This window comes from Colias croceus, chromosome 8, assembly GCF_905220415.1.
Source record: "Colias croceus chromosome 8, ilColCroc2.1".
NCBI classification, from domain to species: domain Eukaryota; kingdom Metazoa; phylum Arthropoda; class Insecta; order Lepidoptera; family Pieridae; genus Colias; species Colias croceus.
The window spans coordinates 5,027,472-5,055,196 of NC_059544.1; the positions used below are offsets into that span (position 1 = coordinate 5,027,472).

At 33.4% G+C, this 27,725-nt stretch overlaps 2 protein-coding genes across 4 annotated transcripts; one reads left to right on the plus strand and one right to left on the minus strand.

Moving 5' to 3' along the window:
- Positions 1 to 426: 426 nt before the first annotated feature.
- LOC123694037 (DDB1- and CUL4-associated factor 13) lies at positions 427 to 3,635 on the minus strand. Its single transcript, XM_045639331.1, has 5 exons — positions 3,382 to 3,635; positions 2,750 to 3,294; positions 2,256 to 2,422; positions 1,400 to 1,700; positions 427 to 695 (listed from the first exon to the last, which is right to left on the minus strand). The coding sequence occupies exons 1-5, from the start codon at positions 3,458 to 3,460 to the stop codon at positions 444 to 446; spliced, it is 1,344 nt and encodes a 447-aa protein (XP_045495287.1). The 5' UTR covers positions 3,461 to 3,635; the 3' UTR covers positions 427 to 443.
- A 3,285-nt stretch (positions 3,636 to 6,920) lies between these two features.
- Positions 6,921 to 24,288, plus strand: LOC123693970 (prolyl 4-hydroxylase subunit alpha-1). 3 transcript variants are annotated; one of them, XM_045639245.1, is made up of 12 exons: positions 6,921 to 7,085; positions 10,618 to 10,806; positions 13,671 to 13,816; positions 16,790 to 16,946; positions 18,112 to 18,293; positions 18,614 to 18,753; positions 19,176 to 19,309; positions 19,579 to 19,732; positions 20,380 to 20,604; positions 21,799 to 21,858; positions 22,952 to 23,117; positions 23,466 to 24,288. In XM_045639245.1, exons 2-12 carry the CDS (start codon positions 10,628 to 10,630, stop codon positions 23,582 to 23,584), a joined length of 1,662 nt encoding a protein of 553 aa, XP_045495201.1. In that variant the 5' UTR covers positions 6,921 to 7,085; positions 10,618 to 10,627; the 3' UTR covers positions 23,585 to 24,288. The 3 variants fall into 3 exon arrangements, with proteins under 3 accessions (XP_045495201.1, XP_045495204.1, XP_045495203.1); XM_045639248.1 differs by lacking the exon at positions 23,466 to 24,288 and adding an exon at positions 20,690 to 20,900 and having other exon boundaries at positions 20,380 to 20,541; positions 22,952 to 23,091; XM_045639247.1 differs by lacking the exon at positions 6,921 to 7,085 and adding an exon at positions 9,419 to 9,602.
- The last annotated feature ends 3,437 nt before the right edge of the window (positions 24,289 to 27,725 follow it).

The window sequence follows — 27,725 nt, forward strand, 5'->3', positions numbered from 1 at the left end:
ATTTCGTTAAATGTTGATTCTAAAGTAGTAATGAATTTGTCCCTTGTTTACATTTATTTGGAATTTACTCTACTGACCCGTGCCATAGCCAATAATTATTGTAGGCAAGTTGGTAGCAGCATTTCGCGCCCTGCCTTTTCGAATGCTACGACCATAGGCAGTAGGCTACGACGCGTGCTGTCGTCTGAGAATCAAACCTAGAAAACTTTTTTTAGTAACATTCACTAAGCAAATCCAAATATTTTCACAAAGCGGACCGCAATCACTACATTTATTTATGTCTCTTAAACGAAAGAGCTGTAAAAATCACAACTTCTGAACGTGAACGGATTTTAATGATATTTCCTTTGTTGAATTAGTATTCACTGTTGTTAGACATAAAGAACTAAAATCTCAAAAAAAAAAATTATACAAAAACTCAGTAAGTTATATTCCAAAACCATTTATTCATCTTCCTTAACAACGTGTCGTTTACGCTCCGGAACTCTCGGAACCTCTCCCGGCTTGCTATGGGCTCGTCTATTGGCTTCTTTCTTCTTGGATTTTTCTCGAATAACCCGTAACTCCTTCTGAGCGTTCATTATGTGTTTCGGAACATGTCTGTGCCTTGCGATACGTTTGATTTGTGGATGACCCGCGAATTTCTCCTTAAGTGAGTCGGCGTAGTTGAGGGCTGTGCGTTCACGTGGTTTTAACTGCAACAAATACATAGTTTAAAATGTGCTATTGTTCATTTAATTAATTAGAGACTCTTTAAAGGCTTTGAAAGGTGTAAAAAGTCTTTAATCTCTAAATATAGTTTGAAATTTTTAAGCTGTTACATAGTGTGTATACGAAAATATAAATGAAATGTAAACATACTGTTAAATAAAATATAAGATAATATTATAATACATTATTTGAATTTTTATATTCTCGAACTTGTAATTAAAAATTGTAATTATTATTTTATAAAGCTTCATTGTTACAATTTCAAAACTTCTGCGACAACGCAAACAATGCGCCGTTTTATTAACTGCCTAAATAATGTCCATTTTCCAGTATTGTTTAGAATACACTGAATGAATTGATTGATTGAAATTGAAAATTAACAGCATTTCAGATATAATAAAAAGAAAAAATATTGTTTGTCAATTTTTTTTTTTATTATTTCATTTTCACTAAACAATGCTTGAGACAATTACAGCTTAATTCTAATTATTATAACCTTCACAAAAATTAAAAAATTATCTATAATATTATAGCCATATTGATTATTGGCCTGTTTGTTTGTATGACTGAATATGAGTAGGGCAGTTAACAAAACAACTAAAATTCAAGCGGTAACACATGCAAATCTGGAACAAACACCTTATAATACATAAAATCGAATATGTAATGAAGAATAAAATATACTTACAACACCAAGTTTCTCTGACGCTCTGGCCTTCCACATTCTAATATTCATTTCATCGGATCCAGTCAATAAATATTTATTATCCAAAGACCACTTAACGCATGTCAATCTCTGCATCCGTTTTGTATGGTAAACATCTCTGGAATGTCCCTTTAGTGTTTCGAAAATCCTAACAGTTTTATCGTAGCTTCCCGCTACAAATTCTCTTCCAGTGGGTGCGTAGTCCACATCTATGACTGCTGATGTGTGATCCATGTGGATATTGACTGGCTGTTTCAGTTTTCTTACGTCAAATGTGTATAAGCTGTAAAATGAATAATAATTACATTATTAGATCACAAGAACATTGTACTAATATAACATTGTCAAACTGATTAGATTCCTTAGGTATTATTTCAAAGCAAATTATGACAGTTCTTGTAGAATGTAGAGTTCAGCAACCTTTTACAGTTAAAAATTTATTTCCTCAAAATTATTATTAATTATTATACCACAATAATTATAACATTAGTCATTTACTAGTAAGATACCTTTAAACTGTACAATCATGTTTATCTATTGCTTGGCATTACAGACTACCACATCAACTTTATTTATATTCATGGTCTAAAAAGAATGGAGTAGGGGACCACGCAGTCAGTTTTTAAGCTATTGCATAGCTTCTATCGCGGGCCTTGAGCGCGGGGACCGAATCGAGAAATTCCGTAACGAAAAAACCTCATGCTCCCCACTCCAATGGGCGGAGGTGTGGCTTGAAGGCATAGCATGCAATAGCTTTACCGCGGCAGTCCCCGAGTGCCACACATCGTTTTTTATCTGTTTTTCACTTTCAATTAACAAAGGTTAACTCAATACTTACTTATAGTCCTCATTAGCAACAGTGAACATGAATGCTTCCATAGGATTCCAAGCTAATGCATTTGATCTCAACTCCAAAACTACCTTTCTTAAAGGCCCTGTTTCTCTGCAGTCATATAAAATTATGCTTCTGTCGCTCGCACATGAGGCAAGTAGATTGGTTTCAACCTGAAATTATTGTGAAATATGTTATTAGTAAATTGTTTTTCAAAAGATTAGGGGCTCAAAAATGTAAAATGTACTGAAACTAAAAAATGAAGAAAAGAAAAATTGATCTATCTATTTATTTGCAAAAGATTCTTCCCACTAATGTGTTTTAAGATTAACCAAATATTTTTAAACACTTTACTTTTATGTTTTATAATAAAATACAATGTAATGTAGTATTTATTTGTAGTAAATTAAATTATTTAATTGAAAAAAAGTAGAATACACTTTAATCATTTTCTATTGCTTAAATGGAATGTAATGCTTTACATAATACACTAAAATTACCTGATTAAAGGCTACATGATGAAGGCTGTCAACACCCCATTTGAAAACTTTAACTGGTTCATTCCTAGTATTTTCCCACAATTGACAATGTTCACCGCATGTTGCAAATATGGGCTTATTTCTATGATGTGATACACCAGATACCACTGACATACTCAGTAAAGTATTGAGTGGGTCCTCATCGTCAGGTGATTGAACCTCAGTTTTCCATGTTTTGATAGTTTTATCATCACCAACACTGCTGAAGGTCTCACCACTTGGTGTAAAGCATATTGAACGAACCCAGCCTTCATGAGCTATAAAATTCCTAGTACATTTCCTTGATGTTAAATCCCATAATCTGATTTCTCCGTCGAATGCCCCACTAGCTAAAGTTGCAAGCCTACTCGGATGCTTTGCTAAGCTAGAGATACCGTCGGAATGTCCATCCAAACTCCCAAGAAATGGTTTAGCAAATACTTTATCTAATTTTACAGCATTCAAAGCTCGGACATATTCACGCGGAGCTTCAAGAGGATGAAGACTTGGGTCATAATTTCTTTGAACTGAAATAGGTAATAATTTGTAAGTAGATTAGTAAGATTTTATAATAATGTTGTATAGTATAAGATATATATGCAATCTTTACGTACTTTTATGTATATCCCGTTTTGTGGCACGTAAATAATCTTCAGGATTGCGACTGATAACTTTTATTTTCAAACCCGACATTTTTATTAATACTCTTCGAAAATATTATTTTTTAACCGATTTCCATCAAAACGTCTTAAATTCTTAGTCTACTTAGAATATCGATGAACAAAATCCTACAAATTGTTTATTTATAAATACAACATGTTATAACCTAAAAAGTTATAATTCGAACTCGCTGTCATCAATGACATCTGCCAAATGCCAAATGCCAATGCCCACAGCCTCAGAGCAATAAACCTATAGAGTTCTTATATTGAGACAGAACAAAATACATATTTTCTAATCTACTTACTCTTAGTCAATAACAGCATAAGCCAGATTGAGATAGCGATAGAGTATCTGCACTGTCTTCAAACGTAGCGCGTCGGCTATATTTTGTTTGCCTTCCAGCTGGAGGTCTCGGTGCATCAAGTGTTTTTAACGAAATATTTAGAAAATATAAAGTGTAAGTGTTTCTTTTTATTTGTCAGTGTGCTAAAATGACTATTGTATGTTTAGCTACCGGCTATCACTAGTCGAATGGGAGTTTTGGATGAAAACAATGAAAAAATATCTTTCCATCGGTATGTGATTTTCAGCAAATTGATAAATATTTATGTTTTAACCCTATTTGAAAGTTTTATCAAGCGCTTTTTTATAATTATATGTTGTAACTGTAACATTTACCCACTTTACGGGGTTGTGGAATACAAAATAATTAAATAATTTTATAAAATGTTACAATATTTGGCATTTTGGCATTTTGTTTACCACCGTAGTGATGTAACACATCCAGCGTATATTATCGATTTATGACATAAAATCTATTTCATATTAACGTTGATTTATTTATTTTGTTTTTTATATCAGATTTATATGTAGTTGCTGTTGCAAATAAGATGTAAATTTTCTACAGCAGAAAAATAAAAAATACCACGTGGTTGTTTTATTTGACTTGTTTGTTGTTTATTATTTTCTCTTTTAGATTATTAATAAATTCATTTTGTTTTAGATTTCCAGAGCTAAATAAAAAATGGGTATAAAACATGAGACGAGTAGATTGGACGCCGTCGAAATTTGCTAGATTGTGTTCACTGCATTTCGAACTCTAGAAGAATTGTGCAATCTTACGCTTACGTTTTTTTTGTTCCTGTACATAATAAATACATTTGATTAAAGAAGGTGAATTTTTATTTGGAATTTTTTTACACATAAGTTACTTGTGTAATTATGTGAAAATTGAACGGTTGATTAAATGACAGTTCTCATAGATGAGAAACTACTACATACTTGATATACATGCGTTTTCAAAGAAAAACCCGCATAGTTCCCATTCCTATGGGATTTACGGGATCAAAAGTAATTTTTCCAAATTTCATTGTAATCGGTTCAGCAGTGAAAGAGAAAGTTATCCATTCTCGCATAATTTCGCATTAATTAAATTCGTAGGATTAAACAAATAATGTATTGAACTGAAATTAATTATTAATTTTGTTTTTTATAATTTATTATTTCACGAAACCGTAAATGCAAAATGCATCCACGATTTTATCGATTGAATCACATCCTCCCATCACTATCGCCTTCTATCTATATAAATACGTACCTATAGTAAAAATGGTGCCATGACTATGTTGAATCGTAGCTTGTAGTCTATAGCTATCTCATTCTTTCATACGACGTTTTCTTTAGATAGAGAGAAACAAATATATGTAAATTGTATACGCTCGATACAAGTACTCTATAGGTTTATTGCTCTGAGCCCACAGCCTAGGTTTATTGCTCTGAGCCACAGCCTGTGCCCACAGCCCGAATCCTGTGATTCCTTTTGCCACAGCCCTTGCCACAGCCCAATTGCCATTTGCCAGACTGTAGAATGTGCTATAATTGCTAAAGCTTCACAAAGTACACACATTCATACAAACTGACATGAAATCAAAAATAACTAAGGCCCCGTTTCCACCTGCAAGTAAACTTCTGCAAGAACTGTCCGACAGTCTGTCTGATAGCAGCTTGCATGTGTAAACTCGGCGTTTCCACCTGCAAGTAGACTTGCAAGTTGCTGTCAGACAGACTGTCGGACACTTCTCGCGGAAGTTTTCTTGCGGGTGGAAACGCGGCCTAAGAAAATAACTAGTGGAATCATATTCACCGTATTCACCTCAGTTGATGAATGCTGAATTAAGCCACTCAATTTAGGAGATCATTTAAAAATTAGAAGCTTTCTTTTCATATTCACACTGTCCTATTATTGAAAGATAGGTCGTAATCAGTGTTAATGTTAGACTTTATATCCAACCCGTGGTGACAAAAATTATTATCCTAAAATATTGGATTATTTTAAAAATTATTAAATGACTAAATGCGACAAGGACAAGATAATATACATAGGTTTGATTTGGGTTTGATTTAAATTCTACAGATACAAATACAATCTACCTAAAATATCGCTAACTTCTAGGATTTCGATGTAGATTTACATCCATACATGTAACAGTTTGTTCGCACCATTATAGAATATGTAAGCATAATAATTAAATTATTATACAAAAAATACGACTGTGTCGTCCTTTCGCGCTTGGTACCGCAAACTAAGTTGTAGTACTGGTATTTGCAGTACGCGGCCCGCGTCGCCCGACTCCCCGCGAGTTCCCCTCCGTTTCTCTGTGCAAGTACATTCGTTGCCCTACTGTATAAATATTGTAATAGTGTGGTAATACTATGCAATCCTTCGTTTCATAATAAGAACCTATTTTTAATGGTTTCAAAGTGGGTTCAAATCACAGAGGTTCAAATGATAGAGGTAAGGTGGCAACTTGTGACATATTTCTAAAATCTATCCGACCTGTCAAATTTAGTTTCGTAGTTTCGCCGTGGGTACGGCCGTGGGACATATTTTATCGAAGATTTTACATCAGTGTTGCCAACGTAGGCGATTTTTTCACTATTTAGGCTACTCAGAACGAGAATCGGCGACGAAAAAATCTAAAAGGCGACTGGTCACCAATAATTAGGCTACTCTAAGGACAATTTTTTTTTATGCTACCTAGTAGGTAAACAGGCATACGGCCGATAAACAGGCCGAATACCCTGAATTTGTCGCTATTATTCTGCTTAAATATAAATCTCTAGAGGTTTATTTTATTATTTTACTTAAAATGTTAACTTGAATAATTTCATTAACGTGTTATAAAGATGGCTTATGTCTATTTATCAGTGTGTTATGAACATAATATAAATAAATTGATAAAAACTACATTTTATTTTATTCATATTGATTTTGGTGTTTGGGGAATTACTAGTTACTACAACTGAAATTCGGCGATAGCTACTTCATGCATACACATTAGGGCCAGAAGTGGGCCAGAGCTGTTGGCAACACTGAATCTACTTTCCATTTCCAGCGACTGAAGGACTTGTATCCATGATTATGAATAAATTATTAAAAAAAAAAAATCCATTTCCAGCTTCATTTCCAGTGACACTCAATACCACACTCAATACCTACTCATTCACTCAAAATGAAAATAGGTAAACAATTTTTGGTGGTGATTCAATATTTACGTTTGTAATAAAATTTTAATCAATTCCCTGCTTATTTTTTGGAGATTTATTTCTAGAAACCATTGAGGAATGTGTACAGAATTTTAATTAAATCAATCAGGTAAGTTCAGCGAAACCATAATTATATGGATTACCTTTCTCATTTGAAGATGTTTTTAATGTTAGATTTAAAACTATTCATGAATTAAATAGTGTTTAAATTTATTCAGGAACAGTAATGTCTTTGATTTTTAACATAAACTGTAAATTTAATCACGAAACCATCACATATTCCCCATAAATTATTTATGCTAAGACAAAAGTCTATTTAATGCTGTTTGATACTTTTGTACAGGCGCCGACGCGGACGGTAGGAATTAGTAATAAAAAATATTAAACAAAATTCAACAATCCCATGTTTTCTATATAAAATATTAATAATAGTAAGTAATTAGTACCTATATTATGTACTTAATTGCTTATGTATTAAATTATTCAAGTTTTATGAATGACTAGTTCTACATATTGTTTTTCATAGTTATACATAAAATAAAACGTATAGAATAGAATAGAATAGAATAGAATTCATTTATTCGTGGTAAAACAAGATATACATACCCAAAAAAATAAAATAAAAAAATACAGATAAAAAATAAAAGAATCACCACGAAAAGGGTATGGACTCAGCATATGGAGAAAACAATGACCAAAAGGCCACTGCTTTCACCGCTGTTTTTCAGCCATAACCTGTTGTGGCCACAAATGTCATACGACAAAAAAAAACATGTAAAAAATTAATAAATACACGGTACCATAACAAACATAGCGGTTCCCCTAAAACAAACATATTATATTTTCAGGAAAACAGGAAATACAGGTTATTTGTATCAATAAAATATTTAGTACAAAATAAAAAATAGAAAAATGAATCTAAAACTAAAACTAAAGGAATGGATTTATTATTACGTTCCTACTGGTGAGATACATCCATGATACAGCGTCACCTCATTATTCAGCCAATCAATTCGTACATTGGGCGAAAGAAATCTTTTCATGCTTGTATCTGTTTTGTTGATTGTGCTCTATGGGTAACATGTATTTACTTACATTCAAGCAGTTAAAATAAAATAAAATAAATAAAAAATTCTTTAATGCTTCTCATATCACATTACATTGGATTACACACTAAATATTTTAAAGTAGATGTGCATTTGAATTTATATAAAATTTATAATATTTTAGTTATATGTATGCAAGTGAACAGTAGCATTCATTCATAATTTTATTGTAAGACCCGAAGCTCTATTGAAAATGTAGTGCATATTATATTATATTATGTTGAAAGTTGGTCTTATTATTTCCACAATGATTCTCAAATTTAATATAAAACTTTAATATGCTTTTACAATGCTTTTATTAACTGAACTTGTATGTTTGTATGTAACTGCCTCCTTTTGATCCACTTTAAACAGAAACTTGTCTAGGATTGGTGACAATACAATAACTTCCGTTTAAGCATGTTTTTTTTTTGTTGTTTTTTAACCGAATTCAAAAAAAGGAGGTAGTTATCAATTCAGCTGGTATATTTTTTTAAACTATTAATTTTTACTAGATATTATTGTGATAAGTAAAAATATGAACTTATTTTTAATTTTTATATAAAAATCTCTTAACTAATTTTGAATGCATTATTGTTATCAGTCCAACATTATAAACAAAACTTCCCTGAGATAAGTTTGATCCTTATCTAACTAAAGTACTAAATTAACACAAAACAATATTACAATGTAGTGTTCAATAATTCATTTCATTCATTCATTATATTTTGAATATTGGTAGTTTATTTATGAGTTTATAAAATGATGACGCTTTCAAGCTCAAAAAATATTACTTTTGTTTGTCTAGTTTATACGAGTATCATCTGTGCTGCACAGACCCACTGCACCCACGGTTAAAGACATGTAGCTAAAAAAATGCTCATCTGTCATCCTGATGTACATAAGGTATATCTAATATCAAGTTTAGTCAAAACCCATTCAGTGGTTTTCTGATTTTAACAAACATACATCCATACATTCTTATATCATCATCCCGGTCCCCTATTACATCTTGGTTTACTTAAAGTATCCCATGTTTGCTTCACAGGTCTAGTCAATCCCTATGCTAAAATATATACTCGAATTGCCAAAAATGTGATAGGGTCAAAGAAGTTTTACTAATGTCTTAAATAGGTACCATAAATAAAAGCTCTATCGTATTGTTAATGTTTTATTTATGCAAGTTCGTATCAATAAATTGTGTAGTAGGAAAGTTAATTGCCATTTAAACTAGAATTTTTTATCGTAACTACCAAAAGGGTGAGTGAGCGGGGTCCGATATGTGTTATTATTAATATAATATAACGTCACCACATTGATAAGGTCACCGGCTCGACGCTAGCTTCGCACGAAGTTTTAATTTGTTCGTTGACCCGATCGGGCGCTGCGTCCGCGCACGTACTACTTGCCGCGTATGTAATATCGCACAGGAAGTCGATCTCGATGAGTGCTTTTTTTCACAAGTTGCCATTTATCTTCCAGTGATTGATTTTTATCGTTCGTATATATTTGTTAACTGTTTTACGACAGCTATCTAAACGGTACGTATTGTGTTAATTTTTTATGGAAAATAAAAAGCGTAATAATTTATGCACTTCATGGAATTAACTTTATTTGATTAGCGCATCTTGATCTTGAATAGAATAAAATATAAGTACATAAATAATATTTCAAAATTACGGAATTTGATTCGGTACTGAAACTGAAAATCCTTTCACCGGCGACACCGACTTTCTGTGAATTATGAAAATGTAGCGATAATAGATACAGTACAATAATAAGTTTGAGAATTTTCTAAAGTTAGGTACTCGTAACTCGTAACTAGTACTTCATGTTCAGCTTTGTACCACAGAATAAATAAGTACATATTATATTAATAAATAATAATATAATCTCGCAGTATTAAAAATGTTATAGGTAGTTAGGTACATATCATCTCCAATCTCTATTCTATTTCATGGTAGGTATTAAAATTGGGTTTCACACTTAACCACTATAAAAATTTGAATAATCATTATCAATTGAGCATTTCTAACTGTGTGTCTAATAAATAACATCGATGACAACGTGGAGGCATTTGACCATCGTTAAATATTTCGACACTAACAAATTGACGTGTCCCAGATATGGTAAAAGCTTTAAGTTTAAACAATAAGTTCACGCGAACGCCGGGATGTATTATTCCTATGCATCTTTATCTATTTTTTATCATTGTTTATTAATTCCAGTTCCATAATTCTTTCTTATACGTATACGTATTTAATATGAAACCGTATTATTTAATTAAAAAAGCTGCCCTTTGATCTGTTATGATCATATGTGAGATAATTTATTTGTTCAGTATTAGATATTGTTTAATAGGTATATACCGTATAATTTGTATTAGAATTTTAAAGGTTTTCAACAGTTCAAATGTCTCTTCCTGAAGCGATATTTTCTAGAGGTAACTCTATGTGTCTCTGTATAGTCTATATAGATCTTGTATCATCATCATCAGCGCCTAAGAACATAATATTATCTGTAATAAATATATAGTTAGGTAAACTTTTGTTTCAGGAACATCATCATGTTTCCGCCAAAATTAACACTCTGGTGCCTCGTGCTTGCGTGTATAACGTTGACGACTGCAGAATTATTTACTGCAATATCTGAGGTCGAGCCTCTACTTGAGACCCACAAACGAATCATAGATGACCTCGACGATTACATTCGTAAAGAAGAAGAAAGGCTGAATATTTTGAAAAGGTTAGCCGAAAGTATCTATTGTATCTATCGCGTTTAATCGACAGTGCTACAAAGTTATGCGAAAAATTAAATTTCGATATAAAGACGTACCTAATACCTAATTTAATATTAAATGTACAAGTGTAGTTATTACGTTCTCGTCATTTTATACATTTTAAGATTTAATTCATACACTTTATATTACTTATATTCCTCATATTTTAGAGTATATGTACGCACCTAAATTTGTTATACTCACGACACCCAACAAATATGGAAGATGCATGACGTGAATACGCGAATTCTCCATGTTTCGCAAGTTCATACAATAGCAACCTTTACTCTTTAGGTACCTATTACCCACCTATAGTTTATGCAACAAGTCTAGGAGACGGATGCAAAAAAGTTACATTTAAAATCTACTTTTATGGTTGAAGAATTACATATATATACGGTTATAAACTTTTAAAGTAGGTATTATACGAACTGCACATGCAAATATTAAAAAAAAAATATGAATACGAATAACATACGAAACCAAGAAGCTTATATCTGATACACTGGAGATTTCGGTATGAACATTGACGTGTAACAAGAAAATATTGCCCAGTTCATGTTTTTTATCACTTTCACACCTAACTTGGTATTGCCACTGTTAATACGAAGTTTTCCCAAGGCTACTATGTATGCTGTAATATTCTGTGCAAAAGGTTAGTTTTTGTACATGAGTTTGTTGATAAATTGCCAACAACGTCATTCAGAAGCATTGTTGGATGAGACAATTATTATTTATGCTAAATAAACTAAGTATCTGAACCAATTATTAAAAAGCGATACTCCCTGATTATGGGTAGTCACCATAATAAAATTGTAGCAACTCTCACTTTGTCAATATGGCATGTGTGTCAAAAAAATTGCGTCGCTTCGAATATTTAAGTTAATATTGTTGCTTATTTAATGAATATTTTCCGAATATAAAGAATGCATTGTATTGTGCAAAATTGCAGAAGCGTTTGGACACCGAATTCTGGCATAGAATTTCACAGGCAAGTGTATATTTACGTTATTTACAATATTCCTCAATACTCCTGCATTTACCTGTTTAGAATCATTTCAATGGCAAAAATTGTCTAATTTAGCATCATTTTAGTAAGCAGTCATGTTTAATTTGTTATTTCCCCAATACTTTATCATTTTTCAACAAGTTTTCAATAAACAAATTTAACAAGTAAGGTAACCATGATGACGAGTTTTTATGGATAGCGAGGAGAATATATTGTAATAACAATATTATGATGAAACTTTAGAACACCATTTTAAAGATTGTTACTAGTAATGAAACAACACACGACATCGGTATTGCACTCACATGTAGTTATAAGATTGTTCGTTTTTACATTGAAATTTATACTTTTTTAACTTACCTTATATTTTTTTGTTTTACGTATTTCAGCTTTCCAAAAAGTAAAATAAAAAGAAATATATGTGCCCATCAAGGTTACTGAGGATTACGACCCAGAAAAAAATACCTTTTGAAAAATAAACTTTGTAAAGTTAGCTGAAATTTGTGCAAGGCCGCTAAACAGTTTTTCTTTGATGATTTTGGCTTGAAATTGACCAGTGGAAGCAACGCGTTTCAAAAGAAGATCTGAGTAGCTTACAATTTGGTAAACAGCATCTGATGCAAATCACAACTTTCCTCTATTTACAAAGGATGTTAATGCTATATATCGGTTCATATCCAAGCTTTGTAGCCAAAAGTTGTTTAAAACTATCATTCTATACCAATTAAAATTGTATGTACCTATAAAGTATGACCATAATATTATAATATAAATACTGTTAAAAATATACCTTTGTCGTTATTATTTATAGACCATGATTTTTAGTTTTTTCTATTTTGAAAAATCCTGAATTTACAAACCAGCGTGGTCACTCAACAGAAAGAGACAAAAAACATGACTGACGTCATTCTAGATCATATTTTCTTGTTACAAGTTATTGGTCATAGTGCAATCTCCAGTGTATTAGATATAAGCTTCTTGTACGAAACGAATACTTCTTTAATGCATGACATTTCGGTGGTGTCATGTTTTTTTTTTTGTTTACAAGTAAATAACTAAACATAATATATTTATTTATCCTTTGAAAAGAAATACAGTTTTGGAAGTAGGTATGCCGCAGGTGCCCAGTTAGGTCATACCTTCGTTCTTCAAATGCCAAGAATAGGTACCCACGCTGTTAGCATAATAAACAAAACTTTACAATCTTTTATGCTTTTTTACTTCATCGCAAATAAATATAAATTTGGTTTACGACTTAATTAAGCTTAATTGAAATTTAAACGGTTGGGATTTCAATTAGGTAATTATTTTATAACACATCCCAATTTTTATAAGGTTTTCATCATAATACTTAAAAATTATTTATGTACTAATAAAATCCAAAAAAATTAACTCTTTTCCTCTTATTTTGTTTCATATTTTATTCTCTAATAGTTTTTTTTACGCAAGCAGGTAACTCATCAATTAAGACTCATATTTCGGGAAAAGTCGATGAAGAGCATAGTTTTCATAATTTTCCATCTAGAATTAAAATCAAGGCCACGTGCAATTTAATAGTGTTAAACATTACAACCAACGAGTATGAGTAATAATCCTCAATACTCACATTTGACATTTGTCGCAGCTTAAGAGATAGCGCGCAAGAGCAACTTTTGTCTCCGCAAAAGCTAGTAAGAAAGTACGCGCACGTAGCGACGCAACTCCCCATAGAGTTGATGTGAGAGACAAAATAGTTGCCGAGACAAAAGTTGCTCTTGCGCGCTAGCTCTAAATGTTATCTAATAATTTAAAATTTCATCAGAATATAACATTTTGTTTCAGGCATTTAAACATTTACAAGCGTGAACATAAACTAGCAATGGAAGATATCCCCAATTACTTGGGGAACCCAATTAATGCGTTTACCCTCATAAAGCGGCTAACTTCAGACTTGGATCATATCGAACGCAGCATTGAAATCGGAACAGGTATTATTATTTTGTCACGTTGATTTTATGGAGGTTTTTTTATTAATAACGGTACGCGTAGGTCGCTAATGTACCGGTAAATACAAGTTTTGTATCATTTAAATGGAATATCGATGATTCCTGATGTAATAAATAAGAAACAGGTTTATCGACCACGTGATAAAGGTTCATTGTATTTAGATATTTGATTTTATTTGTGTGACAAATCCTTGAAACCGCTATAACGGAATATTTCCCTGAATTTTAAGAATTTCTACATATTGTCGGAAAAGGAAATTATGTACAAGATATTATGCTAGTAAAATTTGTTTTGCAAATATCAGTCACGAACTTCAAAAGCATTGAAAATATTGTGACACACTAAATTCACTTGTGTATGTAATCAAGGCTAATAGAATTATAAGTACATAACTATTATGTGTATATAGTCATAAGAGGGCCATTATTACGAAACCGTCGCTTCGATGATGTAGTGATTAACACATACAAATACAGTGTTTGCTTATTCCATTCCCTCACATGATTCAAATAACGGATTTGCTCGAACAAATAAACGTAAAAACCACAAATACATCGTGAATACAAATTTAATCACGTTCGCGGAAAGTATGGGAGATAGCTTTAAAGATAAGTGACAATCCAATGTGAAGTTATAAGCCAAACAATAAAAATTCAAATATCTAACAAAGACATAATAAAGTAAATTTATCAGCATATACGTAACAACAATTTATTTTTATGCTATATTGTTATTCAGCTAACTCCTCTATTTTTTACTTATGACAGAGTAATAAAAATAACTTGTTTCTATAATTGTTTGCGAGTGAACAAAATGTATGATGCATTTGCATAGGTATGATAATCAAAATATAAGAATAATGTTCCATAACATACAAACTATTAGGTATTATTACGACAATGAAGCATCCTAAATAATATATTTTATATACAACTTCCATAGCGATTAATAGTAGTATAAGAGTGCAACTTCTGATAATTACTAGTTTTTCCTTTAGACACTATAACAATCGCACATTTAATATGATATCCTGGATTCATAAGACAATAATGAAATATTCCTCAGATAAGAAAAGCTTATATCTACTATTTACTTTACTTTTACTTCAATGTAATATACATATATATGTTACAGTCAAAACCCTGAACCAGTCAATAACGTTATTGACCGGTAAAATCAGTTAATAAGGATATTGACTAAGGACGTCGGTTAATATCCTTATTAACTAATTTTATCTGATTAAACCAGTTAATAACGTTATTGACTAAGGGCATCGGTCAATATCCTTATTAACTGATTTTAAGTCGAGACATCTAGTCAATATAGGTTTTAACCGACGAGCCCAGTCAAAACTCATAAAAAGTTAAGGACGTTAGTGAAATTATACTAGAAAATCATTTAAAAAGGTTCATAAAACTTTTTAAAGTGCAATATTTAAGAGTTTTATGTTTTATTAATTAATTCGGGGTATTGTTTGTAAACGGCCACCGCGCGAGAATACGTGCCCCAAAATATTTTTGAAGATGGCAATTGTGTTTTAATAACAACTAGGTTTCCGCCCACAGCTTCGCCCGCGTAGTCAAAGAAAAACCGCATAGTTTCCGTTCCCGTGGAATTTCCGGGATTGCGTTAGTTTCTGATTTGATGGAGTGACCTGCAGGTGTACTTCGAAGACTGCTACTGGATCTAATAGACGAGTAGAGCTAGGAATGCCGAGTTTGGGCTCGTTTTGTTATTTACGTTGAGACCTTACCTCCGGACTTGATGGAGTGACCTGCAGGTGTACTTCGAAGACCCGCTCGAACCGCTTAGTCCGGGTACATGGAACGTCCACCATATGAGGCGTACCCATAGATACCGCGGGATACTGATACTTCGAAGACTGCTACTGGAACTAACAGAAGTTAGAACTAATAGAAGTTTGGGCACGTTATGTTACTAACAAAACGTGCCCAAACTCGGTAAATCTAGCTCTGCTTGTCTGTTAGTTCCAGTAGCAGTCTTCGAAGTACACCTGGAGGTCACTCCATCAAGTCCGGAGGTAAGGTCTCAACATAACTAACAAAACGAGCCCAAACTCGGCACACCTAGCTCTACTCGTATAATAGTTCCAGTAGCAGTCTTCGAAGTACACCTGCAGGTCACTCCATCAAGTCCGTAGGTAAGGTCTCGACATAACTAACAAAACGAGCCCAAACTCGGCATTCCTAGCTCTACTCGTCTATTAGATCCAGTAGCAGTCTTCGAAGTACACCTGCAGGTCACCGGAAATCCCACGGGAACGGGAACTATGCGGTTTTTTTTGACTACGCGGGGGAAGCTGCGGGCGGAAACCTAGTTGTTATTAAAACACAATTGCCATCTTCAAAAATATTTTGGGGCACGTATTCTCGCGCGGTTGCAGTTTACAAACAATAAAACATAAAACCCCGAATTAATTAATAAAACATAAAACTCTTAAATATTGCACTTTAAAAAGTTTTATGAACCTTTTTAAATGATTTTCTAGTATAATTTCACTAACGTCCTTAACTTTTTATGAGTTTTGACTGGGCTCGTCGGTTAAAACCTATATTGACTAGATGTCTCGACTTAAAATCAGTTAATAAGGATATTGACCGATGGCCTTAGTCAATAACGTTATTAACTGGTTTAATCAGATAAAATCAGTTAATAAGGATATTAACCGACGCCCTTAGTCAATATCCTTATTAACTGATTTTACCGGTCAATAACGTTATTGACTGGTTCAGGGTTTTGACTGTAACATATACATATATATCTTATTTACTACATAATACTGAAAGCAAAGAGCGTCAACATTATATTTTCCCCATGTATCCCGATTTATGGCAGCATGTTTTATCTCGCTCCAGCATTTTCCAAAAATCTATATCATATATTTTTAATATTCGTATATTTTTATAAACCAATGTTATTTATCTACATTATAGATTACATAAAGAACCTGACGGTAAATCACGCGGATGTCAAGTATCCGAATTTAGAAGACCTGGCTGGAGCGGCTCATGCGCTAACCAGGTTGCAAGAAACTTATCATTTGGAGGTCGAGGAATTGGCTGAGGGAAGATTGAATGGTGTTATTTACAGGTTAGACATTGAAAAAATAAATGTTTTCATATTAGATTGAATGATTACTTAATTTGTAAATGAAATAATAACGTATCGTAACTCTTTGTTCGTATTTTTGGTTTATCATAATAATTGTATGTTCACTTTTAATCACTAGACCGTGTAGAAGTTTTATTTTTTGTTTAGTTTATTGTTATTCAAACTAAAGTTGGTAAGGTCAAGGATAAAATTAGCATATTATTGATACAGGATTCACAATAAAATGCAATATCTTAGGTTATGTTTTATTTGATTATTATGTATTTATTCATACTTTTACCTTCATTTGATATAAATAGAATCAAATGTTAAATTCATTTGTTGTAACATTTCATTTTGACATTAACAATACAATACAAAATTATTTAACACACACATAGTTATATATTACATACAGAAGGAAAGACAGACATTTAATTTAGATAATGAGTAATAATCGTTGAAATATATAAATAACGATAGGCATTAGGTAAGGCATGCCGCATCTCCATATAAAGGTCAAATAAAAATTGCCATCTATACATATAATAAATCTGTAGAAGGATCAATTCTGTACATTGAAAATATTGAAAAAATAAATAGCAGGGGGTGTTACTGGATCGATACCAAGCCCAAATATGTGATTAAAAAAATTTTTGTCTGTCTGTCTGTCTGTATGTTCAGGCATCACGTGAAAACTAACGGTTCGATTTCGATGAAACTTGGTATAATTATACCTTATTATCCTGGGCATAAAATAGGATACTTTTTATCCCGGAAAAATACGTAGAAAAAAAATCTTAATTTTTCTTAATTTTTCCGCGCGGACGGAGTCGCGGGCGGAAGCTAGTAACTCTAATATACAAATACATGCTGATGTCATTTTTTAGTTAACTACAAAAAACACCTTATAAATCCATTGAGTTAATATTATTAGTTATAAATCCAAAACTCGCACTTAAAAGCAAATGACGTATCTACCATTATTATTTTATATATCAATTTGTAGCTATGGTTTATTTTAAGGTTCAACTAATCTTCCTACTCGTAATTTCACTTTCTAACAACACAATTTTAGCTCATAAATCTTTAAGGATATTTTAGTCTCTTCAATATGTCGTCTCATTTTCCACAATACAAATAATTGATATATAAATATTTTTAGTACGCCAATGAGTGCTGGCGACTGTTACGAGCTTGGTAAAGCGTTATACAATGAAAAGGACTATACAAATGCCTTGGCGTGGATGACGGTAGCCTTAAGAAAATATAAGGAGGAAAACCAACCATATTTGTTCAAGGAAGTCGATATTATGGAGTACATTGGATTCTCGCATTATTTGCTGGGTTGGTATTTTTTAAATTTTAGTGAATATTTATTTTTATATAACTAACTAAGTAACAGTAATTTTTTTGCATTAAATCATGTTTGGTTTTAACAATTTTTTGTCATTGTATAAATCCTGTTAAATGTAAATGTATGTAGTTTCTATAATAGTTATTGCATAAATGGCATAAAATTTTATTGTATAAATAATAAAATTAACAACTTGCCTGTTATGTATATCAAATTCGAGCTATCCTATTAAGTTTCAGGATTATCATATATTAAGGTTGGCATACTTCCTAAGAATGCATAATTACTATATTTACCTTTAATTCAATAGGTGACGTTAAAACTGCGTTAGAATGGACAAAGAAGATGTTGGCTCTAGACCCTAAACACGTGCGAGCGAGTGGCAATGTACAGCATTATAACAAATTTATCTCCGAAACTGAGGAAAAATTGAGAAAACGGCGACGAGGCGTAAGTTTATTAAAAAAAATATGCAAATATTGTATGCAATATTATTTTAAAATGAATTGGTCGGCTATTTCAGAGAAGTAATTTTCTATAAATTATTTAATAATGAATTGGTCGGCTATTTCAAAGAAGTTATTTTATGTCCGCTATAAGTTATTAAAAAAATTAATTGGTCGCCTATTTCAGAGAAGAGAAGAGAATAGAAAATAATTTCTATATTATTTAAAAATGAATTGGCCGGCTATTTCAGAGAAGTTATTTTATGTCCGATTTTCATAAACTATGTACTATTGAGTATTGACCAAGTTAACTGAAGGACTTATTCACAAATTAACGTAAACACACGTACAGACTACAACTTTTGAGCATTACAATTAGGCACGTTTTTACATACATTTATATTATTAACATATATTATTTAATAGGAAACTGGAGAAGACGTAGAAGAAGAAGAGTATGTGAAGCCAAAGGAAAAACTTTCAGACTACGCTAAGGAAAGAAAAGTGTATGAAAAGTTGTGTAGAGGAGAAATGGACATTCCGCAAGAAATCGCCAAGACGTATGTAAGATTTAACTATTTTGATTCTTTTTATTTTTATGAATATTATGGGTTTGAATTTTCGTTTCAAAAGCTTATATATTAGAAATTGCAATAATTTATCTATTAACAAAAAAATTGAAACTAAATCAGTTTTTTTTTTCATTTCATACACAGGTATGTTGTCGTTTGTAAGAAATTTTAACATTTTTCACGTCTATAATAATAAAACAATATTGTAACAATTTAAAACGACATATTATTAAATTTTACTAATGCATAAATTTCAGGTTGACATGTAGATATTTGACGGAAAATCACCCGTTCCTAAAGATCGCGCCAGTCAAAATGGAATACATGTACCGCAACCCGGATATCATCATGTTCTATGAAGTGCTTAGTGACAATGAGATTGAATATATCAAAAACTTGGCAAGACCACGAGTAAGTTTTTAATTGATTCGATAAATTTGTAGTTATGAAACTTCAACAAAAAAAAATTACAAAGGGCCAACGTTTACGATATTTTATATTATCAATATTTACAATAGACGAAAAACACAATATTTAATCTTTGTCACAATTGTAAAGTGTAACAAAAGTGGGAACAACAGGAGTTGCGAAACAATATTTATGTTAACGGTTGCTTTACTTCTTTGTATGCGATCCAACTAAAAAAGGAATGGACAATGACCTCTTCTTCGTTCACTTCTTGTGTGCAAATACCAGGCAAGAGCTCTCTGAAATAAGAAAAATAATACATTAAACTTATTATTTAGCTATTAGATGTTCAGCGACACTGACTGGGCTTCGTAGTTCTGGCCGCGGGAAAAAAAAACTTTCATCCCTTATTTCAACACTAGGGGGTGATTTTGCACTAAGGAAGAGTATATTTTCCCGGTCCCGGACATAGTTAACTTCACTCCTAAACTACAAATTTCAAATTTCATTAAAGTCTATGGTGTAGCCGCGAAAACTAACAACTATTGAATTTAAAAGAAATATTGCACTACGGATAAGCTTAACTTTAGCATCGCAAATACCATACCTACCCTTAAGAACTCAATCCATAACGTCACACGTGTTCTCAGTTCAAGCGCGCCACAGTGCACGACCCGAAGACAGGCGAGCTGGTACCAGCGCACTACCGCATCAGCAAGTCAGCGTGGCTCAAGGACGAGGAGAGTTCATTGGTAGCGCGTGTATCTCAGCGCACGTCCATGCTGGCCGGGCTCAGCGTGGCGACTGCGGAGGAGCTGCAGGTCGTCAACTACGGGATCGGCGGCCACTACGAGCCGCACTACGACTTCGCGCGGGTGAGTGGGGGGGATAGCTGCGTGCCGAGGGGGCGTGTCCCAGCGCACGTCCATGCTGGCCGGGCTCAGCGTGGCGACTGCGGAGGAGCTGCAGGTCGTCAACTACGGGATCGGCGGCCACTACGAGCCGCACTACGACTTCGCGCGGGTGAGTGGGGGGGATAGCTGCGTGCCGAGGGGGCGTGTCCCAGCGCACGTCCATGCTGGCCGGGCTCAGCGTGGCGACTGCGGAGGAGCTGCAGGTCGTCAACTACGGGATCGGCGGCCACTACGAGCCGCACTACGACTTCGCGCGGGTGAGTGGGGGGGATAGCTGCGTGCCGATGGGGCCAGTTTACAATTCCTAGAGCAGTGTACTAGACTAAGGGTGCTTTTCCGCCATTAATGTGCGAGGATGTGTAGCGAGGAATAGAAAAAAAGAAGAAATAAAGAAAATATGTACATTTATTTGTACCGTTATACAGTTATTATAACAATAAAATAATTAAAATTAACTATACAGTACAAAAATGGATATATCCACTCAGTGCTTTGAGAATCTAAGAACATTTACGAAACTTAGATTCACCACTGATTTCATTGTACATACTGCGTTTGTAAATAACCACTAGTATCGCTTAAACTTTAAACTAAATGAAACGATATGATTGGTTCTTTACAATTACCAGTACAGCCTTGATTAACAATAATGGCCTGCGCAGACGAAGAATTTTTGTGCCTGGCGGAGAAAAAAGTACGCTCCACGAATAAAAACTCCGCCGCGGATTTACCGCGGACTCACGCACACGTATTGCGGAGAAAAGTACGCTATGGAAGCGAATATGAATAGGTTACAACGCGGACTAAAGTTCGCCGTGTGCGTTGCTTAGTCACCCGTGTTCTATTTCTTTCAGGGACTCCCGCGTACTTTTATCCGGTCCGCTCTCTGCATGTCCGCGGTTATTCGGAGGACTTTTAGTACTCGGTACTTTTAATCCCTCGTTTGTATTACTCGATGCAGTTATAAGCATTCTATTTTAACGGACAAAAAAGTCCGCGGACTAAAATCCCTCGTTTGCGCAGGCCTTAAGCTTAAAAATATTTGTGTGCATTTTCCTATTGCATTCATATGTGCAACAGCATACGGAAATGACTGTTAAATTATATGATTAATGACTATTAATTGTGTTATAATGACAGAGAACCTTGTTGCAGAAACAAGAGAGTGCATTCGATAAATTCAACGGCAACAGGATTGCTACAGTGTTATTCTATGTAAGTAAAATCTTATTTTATTTTATTTTGAATAATCATTAAACCTCAGTTAACCATTAATATATTATAACTATACTAAAATACAACTACACTCCTATTAAGAGTTAGATTGTTTAAAATGTCCGAGCCGTGTTGCATAAAACATTCATTCAAATTAACACCTTATTTCTTGGTAGTAATATTCAAAGTAGATGTATTCGCTTACTAGAAAACTCTGCCTAGTAAAACTTAACAGTCTTGCAATTCTAAGTTGAGTTGTATATTATACGTCAATCACGTAAGCTCAATATAAAATACGTAACATTTTTGATCCGTTTTTAATTTCTAAATGGATAATACTCACGTAAAATGAAACACAAGAAAATACTATAAGTGTTGGGATTTGGTAATATTTCCAATAAAACTTCTTCACAACCGATGTTTTTATAAAAGTTAAACGCATACATTACATTACACAGAGCAACCAAGAAAAGGGACAGATAGCGCACCAAGTGTCAAAAACGAGAAACTCAAACATCTACAAAGACAGTTTGTACCTACCATAGCGTTTACAGATACACCTATAAACTACATTATAAATTTATACTCAACTAGCTTCCGCCCGCGACTCCGTCCGCGCGGGTGTCGGTCTTCGCGTGGATGGTTTATTTCTCCATTTTGAGTAACTCTGACCATGACATCTTATAAATATCTATTGGACCCAAATACGGCTAGGCCTATAATAATACGCAACGTGTGTACACGGTTCTACAGAACAACGTCTATGGATAAAACTGAAAAATTAAAATTAATTTTTTTCTACGTATTTTTCCAGGATAAAAAGTATCCTATTTTACGCCCAGGATAATAAGGTATAATTATACCAAGTTTCATCGAAATCGAACCGTTAGTTTTCACGTGATGACTTCACATACAGACAGACAGACAGACAGACAGACAAAAATTTTTTTAATCACATATTTGGGTTTGGTATCGATCCAGTAACACCCCCTGGTATTTATTTTTTCAATATTTTCAATGTACAGAATTGACCCTTCTACAGATTTATTATATGTATAGAAGATAATAAGTACGTAATATTTCTTACCCGCAGATGTCAGACGTAGCGCAAGGGGGGGCGACGGTATTCACGGAACTGGGTCTGAGCGTGTTCCCGGTGCGCGGTGCTGCGGCGTTCTGGCTGAACCTGCACCCGTCGGGCGAGGGAGACCTGGCCACCAGACACGCGGCCTGCCCCGTGCTCAGGGGCTCCAAGTGGGGTGGGAATCAATTAAAACAAATAAATATATGTATTGACATTTACATCATGCTCGTCCCAATAACAACTGTGGAAAAAATCATAAGCAAATCTCTTCCTAATAATATGTCAAACTATGAATATTTGACAGTGATATTTCTCATTTCACGTGAGGGTGGCATTTGAAGCATACAAATCTGATAGTGAGATTGGTTGTGGGATCATGTTAGGTAATATTTATGACGTCATAACTGTGGAAATTAAAAAAAAATAACGTCTACTCAAACAGGGTGATCAGCACGTATACTTAGAAAACATAAATAACATATTATACCACAACGTGACCTCAATTATTTTAATTATTTTTCAGTGTGCAACAAATGGATTCACCAAGGAGGCCAAGAGTTCATAAAGCCGTGCAACTTGGAGTATCAGACCGAAGGCATCCGACGCAAGATTCCCAAACCAGTGCCCAAATCGTCCAGATAGGGAAGCATTTTACGTGTTTTGAAGAAACTGGTATTGAAAAAAAGAACTTTAAAGTGAACGTCAAGGGTTTATACAAAATTAGGACTTTTTAACGGTTTTAGTATAAAATAAGTCCCTTATTCCCAGTGTGAAGATAAATTAGGTAACTAATTCTCATATTAAAATACGTAGATAAAGTAGTTTAAAATATTCCAAATTTTCTTGCCCAGTTTTTATGTATTTTTCGTTTTGTTTTATGGATATATAGAACTATGCTACAGAATCAATATTATAACGCTTTTTATTTTTTTAGGCTTGATGTATCTGTAGTTCGTTTAAAGTTATACAGAGTTTATTAATATATTTCGAAGAATAGTTAATATATGGCCATCTTACGCACTTATTTACTCGATTGTAAATCCACTATTGTACTGATACTTTGGCACTTGTTATATTTTTTTTGTAAAATCTTAAGATCTGTATTAAATGCCAATATTTTTAAGCGGCAATCTTTTTTAATATTTTTTTCATTATTGAAAAATTTTGCGTTTTGTAGAGTATTGATAATTGTCAGATCTTTTATAATACGTAATTAAGAGCTAATGAACATTTTATATTATAAGTAATTAATAAACACAATATGTGTCGTTTATTGTAAACAATGTAATGCATTCGTTCCTGTTTGCAATTTAGACGTAACTCAATAAAATTATTACTTATTAAAATTGTTTTCATCTTTAATTGGAACTATTTGCGAAAGTAACGACGTGCGTAGTGTGACGAAGGTGTACACATTCGTTAATAAATATATTGGTCACGATTACATTATTAGATATTAAAACTACTTCGGTCATATCGATACAAACATAGATTAAAAATATAATCTACATCCACTATATAAATTAAAGCGAAACAAAAGCTGTTTTATAATCAATAATTTGCAATACGTTCATTCATTAAAAACAAACCAAAACTTACAATTCGACGCACGCTGACTGTAGGGCAATTTAAGACAACAAAAACGTTACATATAGAATAAATCGTATACTGTACATAACATTCCTGTTGTTTATACATTACCCGCATTAGAGATGTGGTCGGCTCACTATATCTCTATAGACGACAGTTTGGGTGCTTCAGAACAAACAAAGTAAGTACATGCATGGAACTTTAGCATTGCACACTACTGTGTTTGCTGTGAAACACTCATAGGAACTTGCTTCCAGAATGTTCCAGTCCAGAGAAGTGGGTGTAAAATAAATAGCTGTAGAAATGAAGATGAATGACGTAACTAGGGTGCGTCCACCGCAAAATGTTTATCTGCTCGTATGTAAATAGGTAAATTAAAAATTGGTTGCCTGTAAAGTCGGTATACGGGCGAAAGTTTTACGTGACAACGACTTTTTATGTCTGTCTCTCTCGCTCTTAGGCGGGCTAACCATGCCCGAGTGGAAGGGACGCGTGCCTCTCACTCGCTCTCATTGTGAGCGCATAACGTGAGCGGAGCGTAACGCAGTTTCTTGAAGTGTCACCCGGAAAACCAATTTATAAGACGTCACGTCAAAAAAATCGTTACCTACGTAAAAAAAATTGAAGCAGGTATGAGCTTTTTTAATAGTAAGTTGACACCGGATACGCGATATTTTTTCAATATTTCATATTTTTTAGCATTTCGAACTTTGATATCCTAAATACAGGGTGTCTCAAAAGAAAGTTTATATTTTGCGGATGAATAAAAAAAAAAGTAAGCGGTGTATTGAAAAAATGTTAATTAATTATTAAAGTGCATAATATGGGAATTTATTTCTTAAAAATAATATCGTCCAAATGCAGTCCATTGCGTTCACGGCACTCATTTAATCGAACACTAAAATTATTTATGACAGCTCGGCAGGTAGACACAGTGATGGCTGCCATTTTGTGTCGGATATTTTCTTTTAAATGCACTAGGGAAGTTGGTATTTTGGCATACACTTTAGATTTAAGATACCCCCACAAGAAAAAGTCCATGGGAGTTAAATCAGGGCTGCGTGGAGGCCAATTTATATCACCTCTCCTAGAGATCAATTTTCCCGGAAAAATTTCATGAATTCGAGGTAAAGACATATTGGATGTGTGTGATGTAGCTCCGTCTTGCTGCAACCATGTTCTCTGGTTATAGCCAGGAATGTTTTGCAGTGCAGGCACTAAAAACTCGTCTACCATCGCTCTGAATTTACTGTAACTGCACGCCCCCTTTCGTCTTCGAAAAAGTAAGTGCCAATAATTCCTCGCTAATTTCTATTCTTGATAATTTCTTGTCTTATCTTATATCTTAAATCTAAAGTGTATGCCAACAAACCAACTTCTCTAGAGCATTTAAAAGAAAATATCCAGCACGAAATGGCAGCCATCACTGTGTCTACCTGCCGAGCTGTCATAAATACTGTAATTTTACTGTTCGATTAAATGAGTGCCGTGAACGCAATGGACTGCATTTGGACGATATTATTTTTAAGAAATAAATTCCCATATTATGCACTTTAATAATTAATAAACATTTTTTCAATACACCGCTTACTTTTTTTTTTATTCATCCACAAAATATAAACTTTCTTTTGAGACACCCTGTAGTATCCAAAATTTTCTATTGTTTGCATCCGGACATTACTAAAAATAATAACTTCGCGTAATCAACATAATGAGTCTTTGTTTTAAGGTCAAGCGTAACATTAGCTCTCGAATTACTTCAATGGATACCTGTTTCATGGAAACACTAAAGCATTCTTACATATGATTCTCAAAACAAACACCTATTACTCCTCTATGTATTTTTCCAGAAACATGGCAATTAAAAAGTCTACTTTCCTATAGTTACTACAGTTACATAAATTGCATTCGATTATAACTACAAAAGAAATATGAAATAATGACTACTGGTACGTGTAAACATCATAAATCATATCTATCTAAAAAAATATTTAAAATATAGCTGGTTAGGTAGGTACTCGTAGGAGTCGTAGACAAGCTATAAAGATACCCTTAGACAATCCTGTAAATTGCAATAATATTTATCTGTTCCAGTTTTATTATTGTCTAATCTATGTTATGATCTATGTAAAATAATATGAAATCTCAGTTAACATTCAGATATGCCCAAATATGCCTAACTTATAATAATATCTTTTAAAGTTGCATTATTTACCTACTTGAAACAAACAAAATGTTCAAATACCTACATTTGGCACAAAATCTAATTAAGAGATTCCACAATGATTCCAAAATTAATTTCGCAAAAATTATAAGTAACTACTCCTTTACATTAATAGTTCATACATACTAATATTAGAAATCAAAGAAGTACGTAGCTAAGACACGTAGATATATAGATAGGTAGATAAACATGAAATCACGTGATTGTTAAATTAAAATAAATAAACGTAGACCATTTTGTAATTGCTCTTAAATACGAAATAACTTTAGAGAGTTCTAGTTTTAGGGCTTAATAGTACCTTGAGCTACCCATTATCAGACCGAAGCTAAGATAGGATCGTATGTCACAGCCTACACGCGAAAATCAATTAACGACTATAACTCCCATCAAATGGATACTAATCGTTCCCCAAATAAAAGATCTACCGTGACTAATCCAATATCACGAAAAACCAAACACTTCACTTTCTTACCGAAGAGCTAGCTACACACTGGTGATACGAAGTGGTCTGTCGCCAGCTATCGATGAAACCGGAGCTGAGATTATAAACATCCAGTGACTGGAATCCATGCAGCCATCCGTCGACACCATGACGACATAGAACATTTTAATTCTCATATAACATTGCTTCTTTGGCGCTTAGTTCAAACTATTTTAAGAGCTTCAAGGAGGTCCTGGATTGGACGTAGGTTTACATAGGTGTAAGTATATTATGTACGTAATTCGAATTCCGTAAACAACCTTATCGGCTTAATCCCAAAGAAATCAAGTCAATTTTATATATCTATACTAATATAATACAGCTGAAGAGTTTGTTTGTTTGAACGCGCTTATCTCGGGAACTACTGGACCGATTTGAAAAATTCTTTCGGTGTTTGATAGCTCATTTATAGAGGAAGGCTATAGGGTATATATCATCACGCTACGACCGACAGGGGTGGAGCCACGGGGGTGAAACCGCGCGGAGCA

Coding starts and splice junctions, on each gene's coding strand:
- LOC123694037 (XM_045639331.1), bottom strand. CDS start 3,460: ATGTCGGGTTTGAAAATAAAAGTTATCAGTCGCAATCCTGAAGATTAT. Junction 3,295..3,381: donor AAAACGGGATATACATAAAA/GTACGTAAAGAT, acceptor TACCTATTTCAG/TTCAAAGAAATTATGACCCA. Junction 1,701..2,255: donor GTTGCTAATGAGGACTATAA/GTAAGTATTGAG, acceptor TTCATTTTACAG/CTTATACACATTTGACGTAA.
- LOC123693970 (XM_045639245.1), top strand. CDS start 10,628: ATGTTTCCGCCAAAATTAACACTCTGGTGCCTCGTGCTTGCGTGTATA. Junction 13,817..16,789: donor CAGCATTGAAATCGGAACAG/GTATTATTATTT, acceptor TCTACATTATAG/ATTACATAAAGAACCTGACG. Junction 20,605..21,798: donor CGCACTACGACTTCGCGCGG/GTGAGTGGGGGG, acceptor ACCTTGTTGCAG/AAACAAGAGAGTGCATTCGA.